This window comes from Scomber japonicus, chromosome 4 (genome assembly GCF_027409825.1).
Source record: "Scomber japonicus isolate fScoJap1 chromosome 4, fScoJap1.pri, whole genome shotgun sequence".
NCBI classification, from domain to species: Eukaryota; Metazoa; Chordata; class Actinopteri; order Scombriformes; family Scombridae; genus Scomber; species Scomber japonicus.
The window spans coordinates 4,155,658-4,176,622 of record NC_070581.1 but is presented as its reverse complement, the minus strand read 5'-3'; the positions used below and the strand labels follow the sequence as shown (position 1 = coordinate 4,176,622).

Sequence of the window (20,965 nt, the reverse complement as noted above, 5' to 3'; positions counted from 1 at the left end):
TGGGTGTTACCTGTATGGTTCACCAATATTTTACTTTTCTTCAGGTGGAGTATACAGCTCCCTCATACACTTCTTCTGATGGTGAGGACGAGGATCAGGAAAACCTGCAGGACAGGAAATACCCTGGTGAGGTCACCACCAGCAGCTTCAAGGTCAAGTTTCAGCCCAAAGACAGCAAAAAGGAAATTCTTGTGTAAGTCACAACTCTTAGGATATGATTCACTCTTACTATTCTTTTCCTTTTATCCATAAACACACCCTATAAGTCACTTTCGAATAAACTAACCATTCATCACATTTCTGATGTATAAGAATTATGATGAAATATCACTGCTGATATGGTTTGCAGCCCCAAGTGACAAATTCATGTTATGGTCGCTATGGACAAATTAAAGGAAAAACATGAATAAATGTGTGGAGAAACATAATGACTACAAATGCTTACACAGGTGCACTGCATGGTATAATTAAGCGATAAACATCAAATCATGCTCTGTGGCATAACAATGCTGAGCATTCTGAGATGGCACGCAGACAAGATCAAGGTAACTTTGAAGGGGGGTAGCTTGTTGGGGCACAGATGGGAGGAGCTACAGTCATAAAATTGCTCCACTGGCTGGTGTTTCAATAGGAACAGTAAGTAAAGTGACATCTGCATTTACATTATGAGGAAGACATCAGCAAATAGGGTCAGAAATTGTTGTCTTCGATGGTCTACAAAAAGTTCAAATTAGTCATCCTTCACTTTTTCTCAACAATGCATGTGTGGCATATACCAAGAGCATGATAAAGGCCTGGATGCTTGACCCCTCTGTTATGCTGTGGGGACCATTTTGCTGGCACTTGCTGGCCCACTTGCCCCCTTAGAGGAAAGGGTCACTGCAAATAAATACAAAGTTGTTCCAAGTGATCACCTTTCCACACCAAAAAGAATTACTGTAACAAAAACAATAACAACGTAAGTATCCACACTTATGACTGATGATGTCCTGTAAAGAGGCGCCAAGCACGCACTTTGCACCCCTGCTGTGTTGGCAGCTTAAGAGAATGGACATTGATAACATGTTTCTGCTGTACATCGTACAGAGAAAGAAAATTAAAACAATAAGACCATACAGAATAAATGAAAACACAATCAAAAAGGGGCGAGGTTGTGGGGGGTTTTAAAGGTGAGGAGAAGCAGTTTATATTGGATGCAGTGACGGATGGGGAGCCATTGGAGGTTCTGAAGGAAAGGGGTGATATCATCATTAGAATAGGTTTGAGTGAGGAGTTGTGCAGCAGAATTTTGGATGTACTGGAGTTTATTGAGGGCTTTGGAGGTGGAACCAAAGAGAATGCTGTTACAGTAGTCTAGGCGGGTAGTGGCAGAGGTGTGAATGAGGGTTTCAGCAGCTGAAAAAGAAAGAGATGGGCAGAGAGGGGCAATGTAACAGAGGTGGAAGAATGCAGTTTTGGTTATCTGATTGATGTGGGGTGTGAATGTGAGATTAGTGTTGAATAGCATGACCAGGTTACGGATGTTAGGGGAGGGAGACAGGGTGGAGTTATCAATGGTGATGGAGAGTTTGGGGAACTGTGTGAGGGATTTGGGGCCAACGATGAGTGTGGAATTGTCACAGTTGAGTTTAAGAAAGGTTTTTTGCATTCAGAGTTTAATTTCAGTCAGACAGTTAATAAGAGAGGTGTAGGTGGCAGTAGAGATCGTTTTAGTGGAGATGTAAAGTTGAATGTCATCATCCTAACAGTGGAAATGGAGATTGTGGACAAATGTTGTCACTGAGGGGGAGGAGGTAGAGGATGACAAGGAGGGGACTAAGCACCGAAACTTGAGGGACACCATTCTTTTGTTAATTTGTAAAACTGACATAAATACGTAAAGTATAATGCTTTGGTTACAAACTGTTCAAAATGAATTCACAATGCTTAATATTCTCCATACATATGCTGTGACTATAACAAATTAAATGATCACAAAATAGTTTGTTTTTTGAACTCTATACATATGAATTCCAACTTATTTGCAGACATGCACAAAACATGAAAAAAGTGACAAACTTACAAGCACAGGCTCTCCGAGTCACACATGAAAAGGAAAACAGGAGAAGATCTTAATGGCTAACCCTTCTGTCATTCCCCACTTCGGACAAAGGGGAATTTTCAGGCCCCACCTGCCCCCATCGCCCCAACAAAACGCTAACAAAATACCACTGAGCTATAAACCTCAGCCTCAGGGTGGAGTCAGAGGTCATCTCAGTAAACTGGCCCTCTTCAGCAGAACAAAAATTAGTGGTAATTAGGTGCTTCAGAAAAAATATAAATAAATAGACAGCAGGAGAATCGCATGATAAATGCTACAGCAGTGAACTGTGAAGCACAAATGGCTTCATTTACAGAATACAGAATTGTCCAATGCAAAAAAAACTACACACTATAACTGAGCCGGCACTAATGAAGAGGGTTGCACCAGATGCCAGATAGTGAAGCACTAGCGTCAAGGCAGCTCAGCCCCAAACTAAACAAGGTTGTGACAGAGGTTGTGAGCGTGGTAGATTTGATTAAAACCCAAACCCTGATAGCGTGACTGTTCTCCGTACTTTGTGAGCTGATCATACATGTGTGTTGTTTTCACAGTGAAGCAAGGTGGCTCTCCAGGGGCAAAGTGAGCTTTTTGGAGGTTGAGCGCATGTATGAGGCAGAAAGGAAGTTCAGTGTCTTGTGTTTCTCTGCTGGCACTGGATTGCCAACTTTTGTGGTCAAATTTATCAATTTTGTAACATTAACATTATTGCCCACACTAGCCTCTTATCTCTCTGTGTGGAAGTTTGTGTTTTTGACGTCGGCAATTAACATGCCGACGTCAGTCATTATTTTCACACTATGGTTCCAGGTTACATTTTCTCCCGTTCTCCTATCTAATGTTCTTTTAATTTAGGTTACATGTAGACTAGGCTATTAATGACTCCTTTGTTTTTGTGTCTGGTGCTTTGTTTTGAGTGTTTGGTCTTTGTTGTCAATAAAGAAAGGCATTAATAAAGATAGGCATAAAAAAGGCAAATTTCCTCCTGTTCGTTGTGCCCCACCTGTCATGTCTCTATTCCCTACCAGTGGGACGCGCCCCACACTTTGAGAACCGCATGAAGAGAGTTATGCACACTGCACTTCCTGGCTGACTTCTAACCTACAAATCACATGATCTGAACTAATCAATAGGAAAACACTTTGCATTTACCAATATTCCTTACTACAAACTGTCACAAGGTGGAACTAAAGAGTATAAATTGTGGCCACAGAATGTGTGCCACGACACTCCCAACCTGGTATTAATTAGATACCACTATAACTAATGGAATGTCCACCAACAAGATTTGAAAATATCAGTCCTTGTTGAACTATGGAGAAAAGACACAGGTCTAAGGAGCGTCTTGACTACCCCATGCCTTGCAACCCTAAGCTTTACTTTTCTGACTCTTCCCTCACTGCAAGTAAATGCCTTGGTCACCAAGGCTATGGGCCATTCATTGCGCATGGCTTGAGAATCTTTTAGAAGGACGACATCACCCTCCTTTAGGTTTGTTCGTTCATCCTGCCATTTGCTCCAATTCTGAAGCGTTGCAGGTATTAACGCCTCCACCTGCTCCAGAAAGTATCAGTAAGATGCTGCACCTACTGCCATTGTTGTCTGTGGAGGTCAGATTCCTTGAAATCACCTGGAGGAGGATGGAGAGTACAGACCCTTTGAGTGAGGGTCATGGCTGGTGTCAATAAAAAGGGTGATTATGGGTCTGTTGAGATAGGAGTAAGAGGCCTTGAATTGATCTGCAATCAAGGTACATAGCGTGTCAAATGAGAGGGACTGGCCTGCTGCAGCATGGAATCTAGTATGCATCTAGAGACACCTAGCATCCACTCCCAGGCCCACCCCTCACCATGTGCGATGCATGACGCGGATTGAAGACCCATGAACAGCCCTCTGCATTGAGGTACTTCCTTACTCTGGGTTCATGGGGTTCAGTCAGCAGGACTTCCAGCTCTTTACAGACCCATATGAAGTTAGTCCCACAATCTGAACGGATCTGCTTGGCAGGTCCTCGTAGAGCAAAAAACCTTCTTAGGGCATTTATGAAGGTGGATGAATCCATGCAGTCAATCAGCTCGATATGTATGGCCCAAGAACTCGAGCAGGTGAAGAGAACGGCCCATCTCTTGCTTTGTGCCTGCCCTCCTCCATGCCTTGCAACGACTGTCCAGGGGCCAAACCATCCAGCCCAACATACGTGAAAGGTGGTTCAGTGGTTCCGTCCATCTTCTGTTCGGTTACCTTGACACGAAGCTTGTAGCATATCACGCTCTGAAGGATGCTGTTGTTTAGTTTCCTCACACCCACAATCCAATATCCAGCAGTGCGAACAACAGCTTCAGTGAACACACAACCTTGATGCTTGACTCGATTATGGTAGTGTTCCACAAGCAGTTTTGCAGCATGGCTGCAACCTAGGACGATCACAGGGAACTTTTCTTTGAAGTAGGATTGCAAAATTCCGGGAATTTTCAAACTTGGAAACTTTCCATAGGAATTAACGGGAATTAATGGGAATTAACGGGAATAAACCGGGAATTGACGGTATGAAGGTATGTTCTTATTGGGAAACTTAAATATAGTTGTGTAATATTTTAGCATAATCCTGACTAAAACAACCAGATATCTATGCTATCACATGCTCACATAGCACACTGTTTACTGCAGGGCTACTTAGACCACGGCCCCTACATGCACTGTGCATAATGAGGCCACGCCCCCTACATGCACTGTGCATTCCTCCATCACATGCACAGATGATTTCTATAATTCTGGACCACACTTTTGAGCCCAGAGCACACAACTTGAAGCCAGACTTTTGAGCCTGTGGTTTTGATGACAGTATATGGTAATATATTTAGGGATATTTTTATGTGTAAGTGCTATATTTAGCCTTATGGTGGAAAAAATAAAACTGGTCAAAACCAAATAAACCACAATTTATACAGTAAATATCACTTTAACAGACAGGATTTGCACCTAAGTAAATAACAATAACTAATAGTTTTAAAAACATCTTGTATATTTTGGATTTTATGAGTTGTATCTCCACCAGGATACATTGGACACATCCCCCTCAGGGATGTGTAGCGTCACAGACACATTGTTTTATTTTTTCAGAGTTGTGCATGAAACCATTAAGAATAATAACATTTAGTTGTTTTTTTATATTAAATTATAAATAATTTTATAATTTAATATAACTTCAACAGCTCAGGGACATCAAGCAACATTGTGCACCTTATTTCATCGTCAACTTAAAATAATGTTCTGTTTTTTAATGAAGGGGTGGAATTTTTTTTATCCAATTAATCAATCAAATGATGATACCTTTCCACTAAATTACCCTCAATTCCCATAAATTCCCATTTAATTCCCATAAATTCCCATTTAATTCCCATAAATTCCCATAATTCCCACAATTCCCATGGAAAGTTTCCAATTTGGAATATTTCCAAAATTCCCCAGCTTAACTTCCCATGGAAATTTACCGGAAACTTTCCGGAAATTTACCGGAAATATTCCACCCCTTTGCAACCCTACTTTGAAGTCTAAAGCAGCATACTTCAGTCAGCCTCCAATCCTTAGAAGGCCACCATGGTCCATGTTTTTTCAGAACACTGCTCCTTGTAATGTCTTTTCGAGTAGCAATGCAGGCCAGCTCTCCTTTGTAAGCTTCCCTTGATTATGACTGCTTCTGCTTGCAACAGTTCCTCTACTGTGTGTGGCTTTGTGCAGTGGTGCCATGACCTGCACGTTCTGTCCTGACCATCTTTCGCCTTATGAGATTGGACGATATGTACAAGAGAAGCTATGGCTCTCACCAGTGACCTCCATTAAGAAAAGCACTCGAAACGTTGGGATCCTAGATAGGACCTCTTAGTAGATTGAGTAGTGGCGAGACATGAACCTCCACATCTTTATGTGGGTTGATGAGATCAAACCCCTCCTCCTCCAGAGATGGTTTGTCTTGACTTTGTGACAGGAAAGCAGGTCCTGTGAGCCAGGTGGTGCTGCTCAACAGGGCTGCTGGTACGGAGGGAGTGGCATAGTCTGCAGGGTTATGACTCTTAGAGATGTAATGCCATTGTGATGGGCTTGACCCTCCTGATACGCTGCACTCTGTTGCTGACAGACACCAAACACCTTGTCTGGTTATGGATAAATCCCAAGACAACCCAACTATCCGTGTATCATCAGGGATGAAGTCCAGTTTAAGAACAGCAGCTCCCAGTTCCAGTCTGGCGATGGTATGAGCTGTTTGTGGAGCTAGCTTTGCTTTACCAAGAACAAATCCGGTATGACATGCTCCTTCGCTGTTAATGATGCGCAGATATGCTACTGCTGCAATCGCTTTAACGGAAGCATCTGAGAAAATATGAAGTTCCTTTCTCAGGGCTGTAGAAAGGGTGGTAATAGCATATGGTCTGGGAATCTCCAGCTGCTCAAGAACATACAGTGATTTCTTCCAGGTGTTCCATTGTTCTACCTTGTCCTCGGAAAGGGGGAAATCCAAGTCAAGAACCTCACTTGTTAATTCCCTTAGCAGGAACTTTCCCTGAATGGTGATTGGTGCAACAAACCCCAGTGGGTCGAAGAGATTATTGACAGTAGTGTGTATCCCTCTCTGTGTAAAAGGCTTCTCAGTGTCAGCTACACAAAAGGTAAATACTTTCTTCTTCAGATCCCAGCTAAGTCCGATGCTGGGTTGAATGGGAGTCAGATCAATATCCAGATTAAGGGCCATTAAGGTCCACCATCTTTTGCCTGGTCTTTATTGTTGGGGAGCCGTTGGCATGGTGTTTTGAATGGGAATGGCGCCACCCAACTGTTGCTGTCGTCCACGACCATCTCTCAGTCCATGATTCCTTCAATTGATAGCCCAACTGTGTCATCATCCAGTGATCTTTCAAAGATGGTTCCTATGGCACAGCTGTCGAAGATAAGAGTGTCAAATGCAAGAGAAAACTCTTGAAACATCTATTGTAAGTACTTGGCTGTGGTAAGTACTTAAGGCTGTAGAAAAAAATAATCAAACCATGTGTGTTTCATATCCATAAAACAAAACAAAAAAGAAAAAAATATATTTTACATCCACAACTGGTTCTCAAAAAAGATAGTTTTTCTTTTTTTTAATATATATATATATATCACATTGTGAATTTCACTTTAAATGATTCACCTTTACTTAAAGCTGCAGACTTATGCACTGATCCCAGTTAGACGTCTCCCACCACGACCCAACCTAGATCGAGTCTCTGTGCATAGGGGATGTTGTTGGGTCCATTCCGTTGCTCCCGTACTTTGTGGAGTTGAAGGATGTACTGACCCAGGAGAAGAAGAATTTGGGCTTCTGGGTCCAGTGGGGGAATGTGATGAGCTTGAGGTGAGCATGCCACTGTGCTGCCTCAGGAGTTGGTATTTCGGCCCTGTCATCTGGCAGGTTGTTACACTCAATCAGAGTAGGCAGTTTCACCTTTGTCGCTCCCTCTAAGGACTCCACCATGAAACCTGTGGCCCTTCTCCCTGTGGTTTCACAGCACAGGTACATAGGGTGTATACTGAGCTTTCTCCCTTAACAGTCAACAGGTTGAAGAACTCAGTTGTGGCAAGCGAATGGTTGCACTGGTCATCTAGGATCACATAGAGCTTGATCGCTTTCTCTGGGCGGCCATCTGGGTAACCGTAGTGCACTTCAGTGCAGTAAGGTTACCGCACTTCACGGGCGGTGTCAAGGTAGGTTAGTCCAGATAAGTAACCTTCATATTTGGCAGACTCAACCTCCTGTAGGAGATCTCCAAGCTCTTGAAGTTTTATTGCATCTTTGGTACTAATCTTTGGAAAATTGTCAGTCCTGTCAAAGAAAGACTGTTCAACAACCTCTGGGGCACCATTGCAGTCTTCAAGGCGCTCCCAAGCCTTATGCAGGCCTGTAGTTGGATTACCTACCTGCGTGGCTCAAATCCTTCTCACATAATGCCCAGACTGTTCTCCCAACCATTTTAACAGAAGGTCTAGCTACTCACTAGCTGATTGTTGCAATCCATCTATGGCGTATGCAAATGGTGACTTCCACGCCCAATCAGGACGATCATCAAACTTAGTGAGTCCTGATGTAATAAGCTCACCGCAAGCTAAGTATCTGGCGACATCACTCATGTCTATGTCATTGTTTGGTGGTGGCTGTGTCACAATCCTGATAGGTGAGGGAGTGAACAGTGCTGCAGAGTTGTGAGGGGATCACTGGTGTTGACTTTTGAGGCTGCTGTGTTGTATTATCAAGCTTTTTGAGAACATCTTGAGCTGTAAGACGGTGCTGCCTCAATGGTGTTTCAGGCCTGAGTTGATGTACAATGGGCCCCGTATACGGTTGATATGGCTTAACCCCTGCAGGATGTTGATAACTTCTGAGACTGGCACTGGATCTAGTCACGAATGCGATCAGACATGTTGCTTACATCTGAATTCCTCTCTCCACATTTGCTTTCTGCTGCTGCCTCTAGCACTTTTGTCTCAGCGATAGCTGCAGCTAGTTCACTTTCATGCTTTAAAGTTGCTAGATGCCTGGCTTTGCTGTGTTAGGAGAATTTTCTCAAAGATGCACAGTCATTGGAATCAAGACAATGTAAGCTTTATTTGCTTGCAGCAAGGAGACAAGTCATGCACAGCGGTACAGAGTTCTCTAAAATCTAAACGTTAACACACAAGTATGTATAGCCGTTTGATGATTACATAAAGTTTCCATGAACTCTTCACCTTTCAGTGTCTCTTAAAACATATATGCTTCAACAGGATGCAGTTTTCACAGTTGCCTATGTGGTTAAGCTGAACTAGAATAACAGGAAACTTAAGCGGGCACAATTTTCTTTTCTTAAGATATAATAACTGCTTAGCACACAAACATATTTTTTCTAACACTCTATTGCATCTTCACTCTCAATTGCTTTCTCCACCATCATGTATTGCTAATACTGTCTAGGTGTATGAAGCGAGATGATGAGCGAGGAATAATTGAGGTGGAGCTTGTTTTCCTTGAATTGTGGTACACGCCGTGAGGTTGCTTTTTTACTATTCTGTCCCTTAGGCATGTAACGTCGATGCACAAAACTAACAGATAGCTTATATTCAAGATTCAGAGAAAGTCAAACGTGGGAGTAAAGTTGAACTGTTTCACTGATTCCTTTTTACTCTTTCCATACCTTTTTTGTAAAACTGAAATAAATACAACGAATAATGCTTTAGTTACAAACTACAAAATGAATTCACAATGTCTCAATTCAGTAGAAGATCTTTCTGGCTAACTGCATGGAGAGAGTTATGCACACTGCACTTCCTGGCTGACTTGTAACTTACAAGTCACATGATCTGAACTAACCAATAGGAAAACACTTTGCATTTACCAATGTGTTTTACTACAAACTGCCATAAGGTGGAACTAAAGAGTATAAATTAATGCCACAGAAGACAGTGCCATGACAGTGTCACATGAGAAGATTGGCTATGCAGAGTGGTTTGTGAGTTTCCTATACTGTAATAGCTGGAGAAACTGTGCCCCTTAAAATAGAAACACTTGGACAAAATTTAGCAGTCCTCAATATTTCAGTAGTTACAGGTCTGGGTCCGAATAGGATGGCATCTGTGTCCGGATCTGGACCGGGGTCCCCCTATTATTGACCTCTGTTGTAGACTATAATATAAAGAGACAAACCTAAAGAAATTTATAGTGCATAAGTCCAAGGTGAGAGAGAATGAAAGCTGTAATAACATAAATACATATAAAAAGATAAAGTCAAGTGTCATGCCTTTGTTTTGAAGTTTTACTGGAAATGTCAGACTGGATGCAGATTTTGTGTGGTTTAGGGGAAAGATTTTGACAGCATTTCTATTGTTCATCAAATCGCTCTGAAAGTGATCTCAATGATATCTTTTCACCACTGCCGTCATTATATGTGTTGTGGACTCTGCCATCCATTAAAATTAAAACAAATTTTAAAACTATATTTATTGTTATTGTTATAGATGTAGTTCTTGATGATCCCATGATGACACATTTCTATCCTGATGGGAGTAGTCTCCTCCAGAATGAGAGTGTGCCTATCCATGGGGCACAAGGGGTCACTGAATGCTTTGATGAGTATGACAATGATGTGAATCATATGGTATAGCCTTCACAGTCACCAGATGTCAACCCAGCTGAACACTTATGGAAGATTTTGGACTGATGCCAAGGTGCATTGAAGCTGTTTTGACAGTAAGTGGTTGCCCAACACCTTACTACGACAGTTTATGTTGGTTTTTCCTTTAATTTGTCTGTCATCTGTACATTCTAATGCATCTGGCTCCTAAAGTTGGAGTTCAAATGGGACATGCATGTATCAACTATCACAACCAATCTATCAAATGAAGAAGCAAACAAGAACACTGAAGATATTTTCTCTTTAAGCTTCATGCTATGTTTGTCATACTAGAGTTACCTTAATGTCCAGTTTTCATTTTGTGAATACTATTCACAACAACATCCAAGTCATGTTTATGTTAACTCCAGACTTATAGTTTAATAAGACAGAAAAGCTTTAAAATGGACTGGTACTTACTCAAAGTATTTTAACACTACATGTCACATTCACACACACATCTATACACTGATGGCAGGGGCCACCATGCAGGGTGCCAACCCGCTCATTAGGAGGATGTAGCATTCACTCGCACATTCATACAACGTTGGCACAGCCATCAGAAGCAATTTAGGGTTAAGTATCTTGCCTAAGGACACGTGGACATGTGAACTGGAGGAGCTGGGAATCGAACCACTGATCTTCTAATTGATGGACGCTGCTGTACCTTCTGAGCCTCACCCACCCCAAACAAACATGCATCCTGTTAGTCAAAGTCCATTATTTAAGTTCTCTTCACCTAAATATAATGGATAAAATGTTATATTTGTAAATGAGGTTTGCATTGACTCATTTGGAAACATTTTCTCTCTTAAACCTCAAACATGGAAATCATTCCAATCTGCACCATCCATACCATCATCCGATACGAACACATTGCATGAATCTCAGAGTTTCCACAATGGCACACCAGAAGAAGTTAAATTAAATATACCGAAATTATTGCGTAATGAAAAAAGTCAAAAGTGATACTGTAGTGTTTTTTGGCAAGTCCCTGGCATATGTCCCTGTTCTATGGCAATGAACTGATCTGCAATTGTGTCTTGGCTCAAGATGTCCCACCCCAGGCTGTGATGGTAGTGGACACATCACTGGCAACTACGCATCTCATCGCAGGTAAGACCTGTACTCTGACTTGCAAACTTTTTTTGTGCTTTAAAAATATAAATTGTGGTTGCGCTAACAGGTAATTTTCTTCTAGGTTAAAGTGTGATGTTTTCAATCTAGTTTTGATTCCAGTGAATCAAATTTTGTGACCACTATTTTCCAGTTTGAGGATTTCTTGGTGGAAATAATAGAAACGGGCCCTCACAAAAAAGTATCCTACTTCAAAACTGGTAGCAGCCTGTGAAAATGTAGCTGAGCATGTTGCAGTGTGGCGTCCTGCCTGTCAAGATTTCTGTCCAAATGAGTACCACTACTTGTCACCAATTAGATTTAATATGGTAGTAGCAGTTATTGTAAATTTTGGGCAAAAAAGCTACCTTTCTGTTCAAACATGCCATGTGGAGCTGTGTTAAGTACAATATGTTGTAAACTTGAAAGATGATGGACAAGAGTGTTGCTTTTGTTCTCTCATGTTTAACGCCATTAAAATGCATAAGGAGAATGAGCAAAATATGTAAATATTGCAGCAAAGAAATCTGAATGTATGTGGTCCTACAAAGGTTGGTTTCGGGCCCTCAACTTTTCATATGAACAATATTTTGGAAGTATCAGTTACATTGCAGTTTATTTTGATTTGATGACACTATTTCTTTGTTCTGGCAATGATTTAAAAATACTTGAGGATAATGTAGATAAAAATAAGTGTTTAAGCTTCAGCGTCGTTGGATGTAAAACCAAACGGATTGTTTTGCAGAATCAAAAAGCAGGATGGATATGATACATTGATGATGTTATAATATACAGATGTTAAGAAATAGATGTTTTAATATATTTCAGTCAATCAATCAATCTTCATTTATATAGCACCAAATCACAACAAAAGTCATCTCAAGGAAGTTCACATAATAGAGCACGTCGAGGCCTTACTCTCTCCAACATTGCCACATGAGCAAGCATTTGGCAACAGTGGCAAAAAAAAACTCGGAGAAGAAACCTCAGGCAGAATCAGGCTCTGAGTGGGCAGCCATCTGCCTTGACCAGTCGGGGTTGAAAGGGAGAGAGAGCAATAAAGAGAGGGAGAGGGGGAGATGGAGAAATAAAGAGGGAGAAAGGAGAGGAGATAGAAGCACATTCAAAATCAACATTGAAAATAGTAGGTCCAGGAAAGATGGACCTAAGATGGAATAAATATTTAAAGGGCATTTTGGGGTGTAATTACAGACCACAAACTCTCTTGGAAACCTTACATAGCTTATATAAAGACAGAAATGTCAAAAGTATGGCAATTATAAACAAGGCACTTCAAATGTTTATTATGCTTACTCTATATAAAATTATATCTGCTTATTTTAGATGTGTGTGGCTACACCTATACAACTTTTATACATACTAAATAGCCACTTAACAATACAAAAAGGAAAACAATGCTGAAAACTAAGGACAGTTGCACAAAATAAGATGAGACTTCCATTGGAGAAGGATCAATCTTCGTGCTTACAGGGTGACAAACTTTGTTATTTTAACATTAGTTCCAGAAACATTATTATTGTTTTCTCCTGCTACTACAAAAAGAGCTATAAAAGGATCTGCCATAATTATTTAATCATTTCATTTCAATGTTTTGAAGATTGAACTCCAATAAGTGGACAGATTAGGACATGGCCAGAATGACTGTGCTACAGAGACAGGTGAAAGTTTACATCTGTTACAAGGATCCATATCTGAGAACATTTAGATAGAGAGTTTAACTTTTGAGACATAAAGGTGATGCAACTATACTGAAAGAGCCCATGCCGGGCACATATTGCTCTGATGACACAGCCACTCTATAGATTTACCGCATTGATGATGATAGGGAGACACGATCACAAACAATACACTAAAATAGAAGCTTGAAGTTTGTATTAAACAAGCAGAAAACATCTCTTGTTATTATCACACCCAAATATTTAAATTACTTTATTGTCATTTTAAATGGCAAATTTGTATGAAAGACTTTGGGCAAACTTGTTGAATGGCAATCCAATATTCTTTATACATTTAGCTTATAACCAGAGATCTCACCATAATCCTTTAAAATGGACAATATTTTGGGAATGGATTTATAGGGCTTCGTTACATATAAAAGCACGTCATCCGCATACAAGGATGGACACCTGTTTTCTACCTCCTCTCTATAAATTCCTCCTTAGTATATAATCAAAGGCTCAAAAGCTAGAACAAATAAAAGCACAGAAAGGGGACTACCCTGCCTTGTAACCCAGAGCAGAGGGGAAAAGGGGAGATAACATATGCAAGATGGAAGGTGGTCAGAATTAACAACTGCCTCATAGTCACAGTGCCTGACATTGCTGACTTAGAGAGGGGCTGGATGGTGTTGGAAGATCAGTCCAATTCAAATCTGTTCCAATAATTCAGTTCAAACTGCGGATCAAAGATCATAATGATGAGAAAAATGTGTCATTGTCATAATTGGGAGCATATACAGACTAGTGACAGTGAGCCATTCTATAATTTCCCCTCTACAACAACATCTACCCTGGCTAACAGAGAACGATTCAGAGCAAATAACTGGGATAGCCTTGCTTATTAATATTGCTGCCCCTCTGGATTTAAACTGGAAGTGGGAATGGTAGACTTGGCCCACCAGTTTTTGTGTAAACAGCTGTGATCTTGATTTCTCAGATGAGTCTCATGAAGAAATGCTATGTCTGCCTTTAATTTGCTGCCCCATTAATTCATTTTGTGTTCCAGGTGATAAAACGAACCAAGCTCTAAGCTTTAAGCTAAACACAATATTCAATTATCAGACACAAGCCAGAATAAACTCTGTACGAGTAAACATTGCTGGACTGGTTGGCAAGCAAACCAATCCATAACCTCTTACCTGGCAGAGCTGATAAATAATTGAATTGCAGTCTTAATATTGCTGCTTTCCCGGTGAGCGACAGTGCCATCTTTCACCCCAATCTGCAGTTATCAAAAACAAACTCCATAAAACAGAAATGAATGGGTGAAGAAAAACCCACTGCCCTTCAGCTTCTGCACACATGGTCACTCAGTTGCTGCTTCTCCCAGTTAACGCATCACAAGCCAGCCTGGCAGCAATCATCCCCCCTTGTTGTGAAGCTAGCTAAATTTTCCAACACTTGCAGGCAATCGAAGGTGTTCCGAATGCCATTTAGATTGACAGCTGAGACAGCAGTTTAGTAGAGGCCAAAGTTGATCTTAGCTTCCTGGAGCTTTATCTTTACAACGTTGAAAGAGGCCCAGAGTTTGGCGCATAGTTCTTTCCTTTTGCGCATAATAATGTAACCGGATGATGATGGGTGCTGGTTGGGCTCCATTTCTAGGATTGGTGCTTGCAATCAATCACAGTCAATTGCTACCAGAGAAGGAAAGTTTTCGGCTCCTGCTTCAGCTCTTTTGTTTTCAGTTCCTCAAGATTGAATGTGGTCAAGAGCATCAGTGACACTATGCACCATGTTGGCTTGTTCAGCTGTTATCTGGGCATGGTCCTGGCAGAGTCTATTAATCTGCTCTCCCATCTCCTGGCCCCAGGCCTCGAAAGCTTGTTGTTTCTGAGCGTATAGCGTCAATTTCTTGCCTTATACGAAGAGTGCCTTATGGAAGAATTGAAATTCATCACAGAGAAGTTCAACTGTGAGTTGGCTGCCTTTTGCTAACATGTTTCATGTTAGCGTTGCTGTTTAGCTGTCACTTACTTCATGTCTGCTCCATATCAGGCCGGGAACCCAAACTGCATCTGTTTATTTATTTATATATTTAGTAAATCAGATACTACATTAAAAGCAGTTGTGGGTTTTATTAAGGAATTCACTGGGGAATCATTTCAAATGTTATTTGTTATTGTTACATGCCCTTTGAAAACATAGGGAAAGAGACAATGACATGACAACCTGCTTGGCATTGTAAAAGTTGTTATTATTATTCAATTTAAGAAAATGCATAGACACTAAATATTTGGACAATCTGAACTAGACAACATGTGTTTTGAAGTCTGTACATTGAGGGCAGGTAATATAAGATTTTTCTTCTCTACTTCTTTTCAATCATAGAATGTGTATAATGTTACAAATTGCAACTTTGCATTTGAGGTGTACACTGAAGTGATTGGGGAAAACGAGGATAAGTCAAAGAATCTGCTATAGTTGAATAGATTTCATTCAAATGGCCTCTTCAGTTCTACCCACATACCTCAGTGTTTGTATTACATGCTGACTACCAAGACTCGGGCACAGAAGGGAACAGATTATCATTCTGCCTGAGATGACTTCACACACAAACATTCACCTTTAATCATTTTACTCTCCCAACTGTTACACAACTTGTAGAGACTGAATAGTAAATTAACTCCTGTCCTTGCTGTGTGTGTTGCCCAGTCCTCCTCTGACTCTTTCCCTCACTCATACTCAAGACATCATGTTCTCAGTCTGGTTTTTCTGACATTCTCTCTCTCACCTATCTTCCAGTCTGTCAGGCTGTCCTCTTGCTGATAAATCACTTCGGACCCTCATGGCTGCCCACACAGCTGAACTAAAGTATGTCTGCTTTCTCCTGTCTCTAAACTCCAACATGTTCACTGAGCAGCTACACGTCTGCCCCTGCTCTCCTTTTAACACTGATAGAAAATAGTAAAAATCAGTAATACTTCATTCCAATAATGAGAACTCTAAACCAAAAACAGTGAGCCCTAATATTTTAGTGAGGCTAACTGGTTTGTGCCTGCAGTGGGACGATAATGTAAAAATGTAAAGTGAGAGAGTGTCTGTGTGTGTCTCAGGTGTCCAACTCCAGGTTGCGATGGATCAGGCCACATTACTGGAAACTACGCCTCACATAGAAGGTAGGAGCTCCTCATTATGCCTGGTGTGCCATCAATGTAGCTCTGTAAAACCTGTGCTGAGACTGTTACTCTGTGTTCCTCTCTGTCAGTCTGTCCGGATGCCCACGAGCCAAGAAGGGTGGGATCAAATCAACCCCCACCAAGGATGACAAGGAAGACTCTGAGCTGTTAAGGTGAGCTATAGTGGCTCATTAACTCTAACCAATCAAGCATGTGTATTGGATAATGTTAGAATGACACTGACACAACTGTAATGAAGACGTCTGAACAATCAGAGCTGACTTTTATCCAACTTAAAGAATAGTTGCATAATTTATGCCTTGACTGAGTGACGTCACAGCAGTTGTTGGTAAATGGACTGTACTTATATAGCACTTTTTAGTCCTTTGACCACTCAAAGTGCTTTCACCAGTGCTTTCGGACATGCGGGGAGCTGATAACCGGATAAGACTGGTTGGTCATCTCAGCTACTAGCAGTCTGAATCTTGAGATAATTGGTCATTGTCATTGTCATTGTCAGTGTCATCCAGGAGACAACATAATGCGATGAACTGATCTGTGCAGCTCTTGGTTATTTAGTGCTGGCTTTAATGTCGCTGTAACATTTTGATTTGTGAATTAATTTGATTTGGAAAATAAATATTGGTCTAACAGATTAAGGGTCCTATTTTAATAATCTATAGCACATTGTGTAAAGCGTGTATTTAGGACATGTTCGAATCCACTTTCGCTATTTTAATGCAGAAAAAAGGTCGATGTGCCAGGCACATGCTTCAAAGGGGTTGTGCTAAATTTGTTAATTAATCATTGGTGTGTTTTGGGCGTCACATGTGGTATCAGACTGTCATCTCCCATTCCCTTTAAAATCCAGGAGCGCTTAAAATTTGGTGGATGGCCATTATAATGGTGCATTTACCAAGCAATGAGTTTCAAGAATAAAATGTGTTACTTTTGCTGAACAGAAAGTTGGCTTATGAGCTGCTAACCTGACATGTCATTCATAAAAAGTAGAATATGGAGTTATAACCAACCAGTGTGATGGGTGTAGAAGTCTGTGTGGTGTTCTGGCAATTTTGTATTAGGAAGCACAAAGTCATTTGTTGTCTTTCTGAGAGTTTATTCGGTCGCCTGCAGACTGACTCTTTGCTGTCTCAAATGTGAGATGGCAAGAAAGAGCCCAGAGCAGGGTAAATTGTCGGATTATATACAATATGTTATCTTGTGAAAAGGATGATCTTGTTCTACCATCAGAACAATGTAAGTACAATAGTCACGTCATAATGTGTGTACCATCAGGACAATGGTTAATCAGTAGATTTTAACATACATGATGTTCACTCAATATTCAATGATGTTCACTCAATCAGCATTTCATGTAACATAAGTGGTGTCATGGTCAGCAGATTATGACACACACACACACCTAATCATATGACATTGTTTCTCATTTTGTCAGAGAAGATGAATAATAACAATTCCCATTACAGTGGTTATAATGCAGCAGCCTGGTGTCATCAGCTGATTTAGTGAACAGCTGTGCGTAATGGCACTGCACTCTGGTGCAGCATGTCAGAGGCTGCAGATTTGTCAACGTATCAGTTCTGCTGCTGTCAGATTTTATGAATTGAAGGAGAAACTTTTCATACAGTATAACTAGCTGTGGATAACAGACACTACATATTGTGCTACATATTTTCTCTTATGACAGTTCACCTTGCATTCAGCTGCGCATCATAATAGACGTTATGGTGCTTTGTTTTCATTTGTTTATGTTTTTAATTACAGCTTTGGTTTTCTTAAAAATGGAAAAATGAAAAAATTTGTCAGTCATAGAGTTATTATGACCGCAGCGGCACTCACCAAAAATGCACCTGACCACACTTTAGCAAGTTAGTTGTAGGTCCCTAAATCTAAATTGTTGCTTCGACATACGTTTCTCTGAATATATATAAAAAAAGGTTAGCGTTAGTTTGAATGTAAAATGAAGCTTCGTGTTTTCACTGCACAGAACAACACTGATTCTGAGGCTCTGTATGTACAGACAACCACATTTAAAGAAATATAAACACATCAAAATTAACAATTCAATATTTACTTTTATTTCATTAAGCACCATAACACTTTGAACTTTTATTATAACCACATTATAGACTGGATAACTCTGTGAATAAGGTTTTTTTTGTGAGAACAAAATTGTTAGTGGAGCTTTGAGTTGAGATTATTTTGTCACAGTACAATCAGGTAGTTGGGTTGAAGCTGAGCTGGCACTGTGTCCATATAAACTGCTGCTCCATCTGCAGAATGATTGTACTGCATCCCCCTGTAATTGCAGGTTTGTATTCCCGAGTCGAACTTGGCATGCCTGAGCTAGCAAATACACAAGTCCAAATTTGGCATACAGTTATGTTCAAAATAATAGCAGTATGTGTAAAGTGAGTAAAGCTCCAAATTCTTATAATAGCATTTATTTCCACACAAGCAAATGCATTGGGAACACTGCACATTCTATTCCAAACCAAAACATGAAGAAAAAAAGGGGGGGGAAACATTTAAAGAAGTGCAGAAAATGATAGGCTGCTCAGCTAAAATAATCTCAAATGCTTTAAAATGGCAACCAAATCCTGAAAGATGTGGAAGAAAACAGAAAACTACCATTCGAATGGATCGAAGGATAGCCAAAATACACACTTATACATATATAGTCAACTTAATAATCATATATATATATATATATATATATTTATATATACATTTGGACAAGAGATGTAATATTTAAATCCATATGTCTTTAACTGCTATTTTCCTGGTAGGAAGTGCTGTTTTAAAAAGGTATTGGTTATTGATTAATACATTTAAAATAATGTCTAAAAAGTCAACTAAGACATGTTTAGTGGATGCATTTCTCTGCATTTCCCTTTTTCTGTTAATTGATTATGGTCCAGTCTATATAACGACCTCAACCCATGCATAGTTTCTCTGTTAGTCAAGGCGTGTCCCTTGATTGAGGAGCTTGTACATGACAGAGCTGCCACAGTACGTGTAACGTGAGATGGTGTAGCGGAGAGGCAAGCAGGATTAGCAGTTAGCTCAGAGAGTCGACAGACAGAGAAGTGGGGATTTCCACACGGCAGTTTTATTCCACAGTATTCAACATCGACAATACAAAGCCAGGTCTCCACGGCACCACGCTCACTAATCATATATGAGCAGTAAGATGTAGACAGCTCAACTAGCACCAACTCGTTACTGAGAGTCATAGTGAGAGTCCATCCTTTTGGATGTCTGCGGAGCATGAGACATGGCGAACAACAAGGCAGCTCTGTATGCACAACAAAACAAAAGGCAGCGCCTCCACCTTGTGGCGCTATACAGTATTGCAGTAATAGCACATCTAGACATCTTGACTGTTACATATTCCCCCCTGGTGATAATAAGGCTGTCCTCAGCCGTAAACAGCTGAAAAAGTAACCAACACATTGCTATACATAAACACTCTGAAAAGTTAGCAGTTATAACCAGGGAAAGACATGATGTTCAGCACACTGATATACATACCAGCGGACAGAGTGTATAATGAAAACAAATAAATCCATCTAGCATATCAGGTTGATGAATACAGTGCAAAATCCCTTTCGTTTCAAACTGTTTCATACAGAAACCTGAACTACATTATCATACTGAAAGGAGATAATGTTCACAACCAAATCCTGTAAGCAAACCTAACTAGTGGTGAAACCAGAACCACTCTGCAGGATACACAATACAAACACAAAGCATGAAAAACATTTCAACTCAGGACAGCATAAAACATTTTATTGCGTTTCAGTTTTCTGTCATATACTTGACATAACAAACCAACTGCCTATTTTAGGTCAAGTCTGTCAGTATGGTAAGAGTTTGTCCATCTGCTACCTGACCATCCAGATGTAACCCTGGGGCAGTGTTTTGGTCTGAGCTCATATCGTCCAGCACGCTATGGGTTCGTGCCAGACACAGTTGAGAGGTTTTCAGAATCACAGTCCATGACCTGAAGTAGGTCAGCAATGTGAGTGTGGCTTTCGGCCTGGTTGGTGGGCACATCATTGTCCGAGGCTTCAGAGACGCTTTGCTCTGCAGTTACGGGAATAGTGTGCCTGCTGGAAGAAGATGAGTCCCAAGTGTGGAAAGGTTGCAGATTCAAAACATGACTCCAGCATCCATACCAGTGTCCAGACCTGTCAGTCTGTAGTTGACAACCTCCAGCTTTTGACTGACACAGAGTGGCGCTATGAACAGGGGTGTGAATTTGGCAGTAAATTTGGACTGCGCGTCAGATCTAGGGTGGGACTTTACTCTCGACCATACAGCATCATAGAGGGGCTGAGTCGGACAGCCCGTATAAGGGTGTCCGATACCCCGTACTCCTGGAGAACCTCCCACAGGACTCCCCGAGGGCCACGGTCGAATGCCTTCTCCAAGTCCACAAAACACATGTGGACTGGTTGGGCAAACTCCCATGCACCCTGAAGGATCCTGCAAAGGGTGTAGAGCTGGTCCACAGTTCCACGACCCGGATGAAAATCACATTGCTCCTCCTGAGTCCGAGATTCAACTATCCGATGGACCTTCCTCTCCCGTACCCCCGTAGCACCAGTCGGCCGCCTTGACAATGGAGGCACGGAACATGGCCACTCATACTCAATGTCCCCCACCTCCCCTGGTACATGGTCAAAGCTCTCCCAGAGGTGGGAGTTGAAG

The 20,965-nt window shown here is 40.9% G+C and overlaps 1 protein-coding gene across 1 annotated transcript in view; it reads left to right on the top strand.

Annotated features, from left to right (window-relative positions):
- Positions 1–20,965, top strand: part of myt1a (myelin transcription factor 1a) — a 54,298-nt gene that overhangs the window by 13,436 nt on the left and 19,897 nt on the right. Inside the window, exons 12-16 of the mRNA XM_053318332.1 lie at positions 45–193; positions 11,308–11,370; positions 15,855–15,923; positions 16,166–16,228; positions 16,318–16,401. Coding sequence (XP_053174307.1) covers positions 45–193; positions 11,308–11,370; positions 15,855–15,923; positions 16,166–16,228; positions 16,318–16,401 — 428 coding nt within the window. The remainder of the gene's footprint in view (positions 1–44; positions 194–11,307; positions 11,371–15,854; positions 15,924–16,165; positions 16,229–16,317; positions 16,402–20,965) is intronic.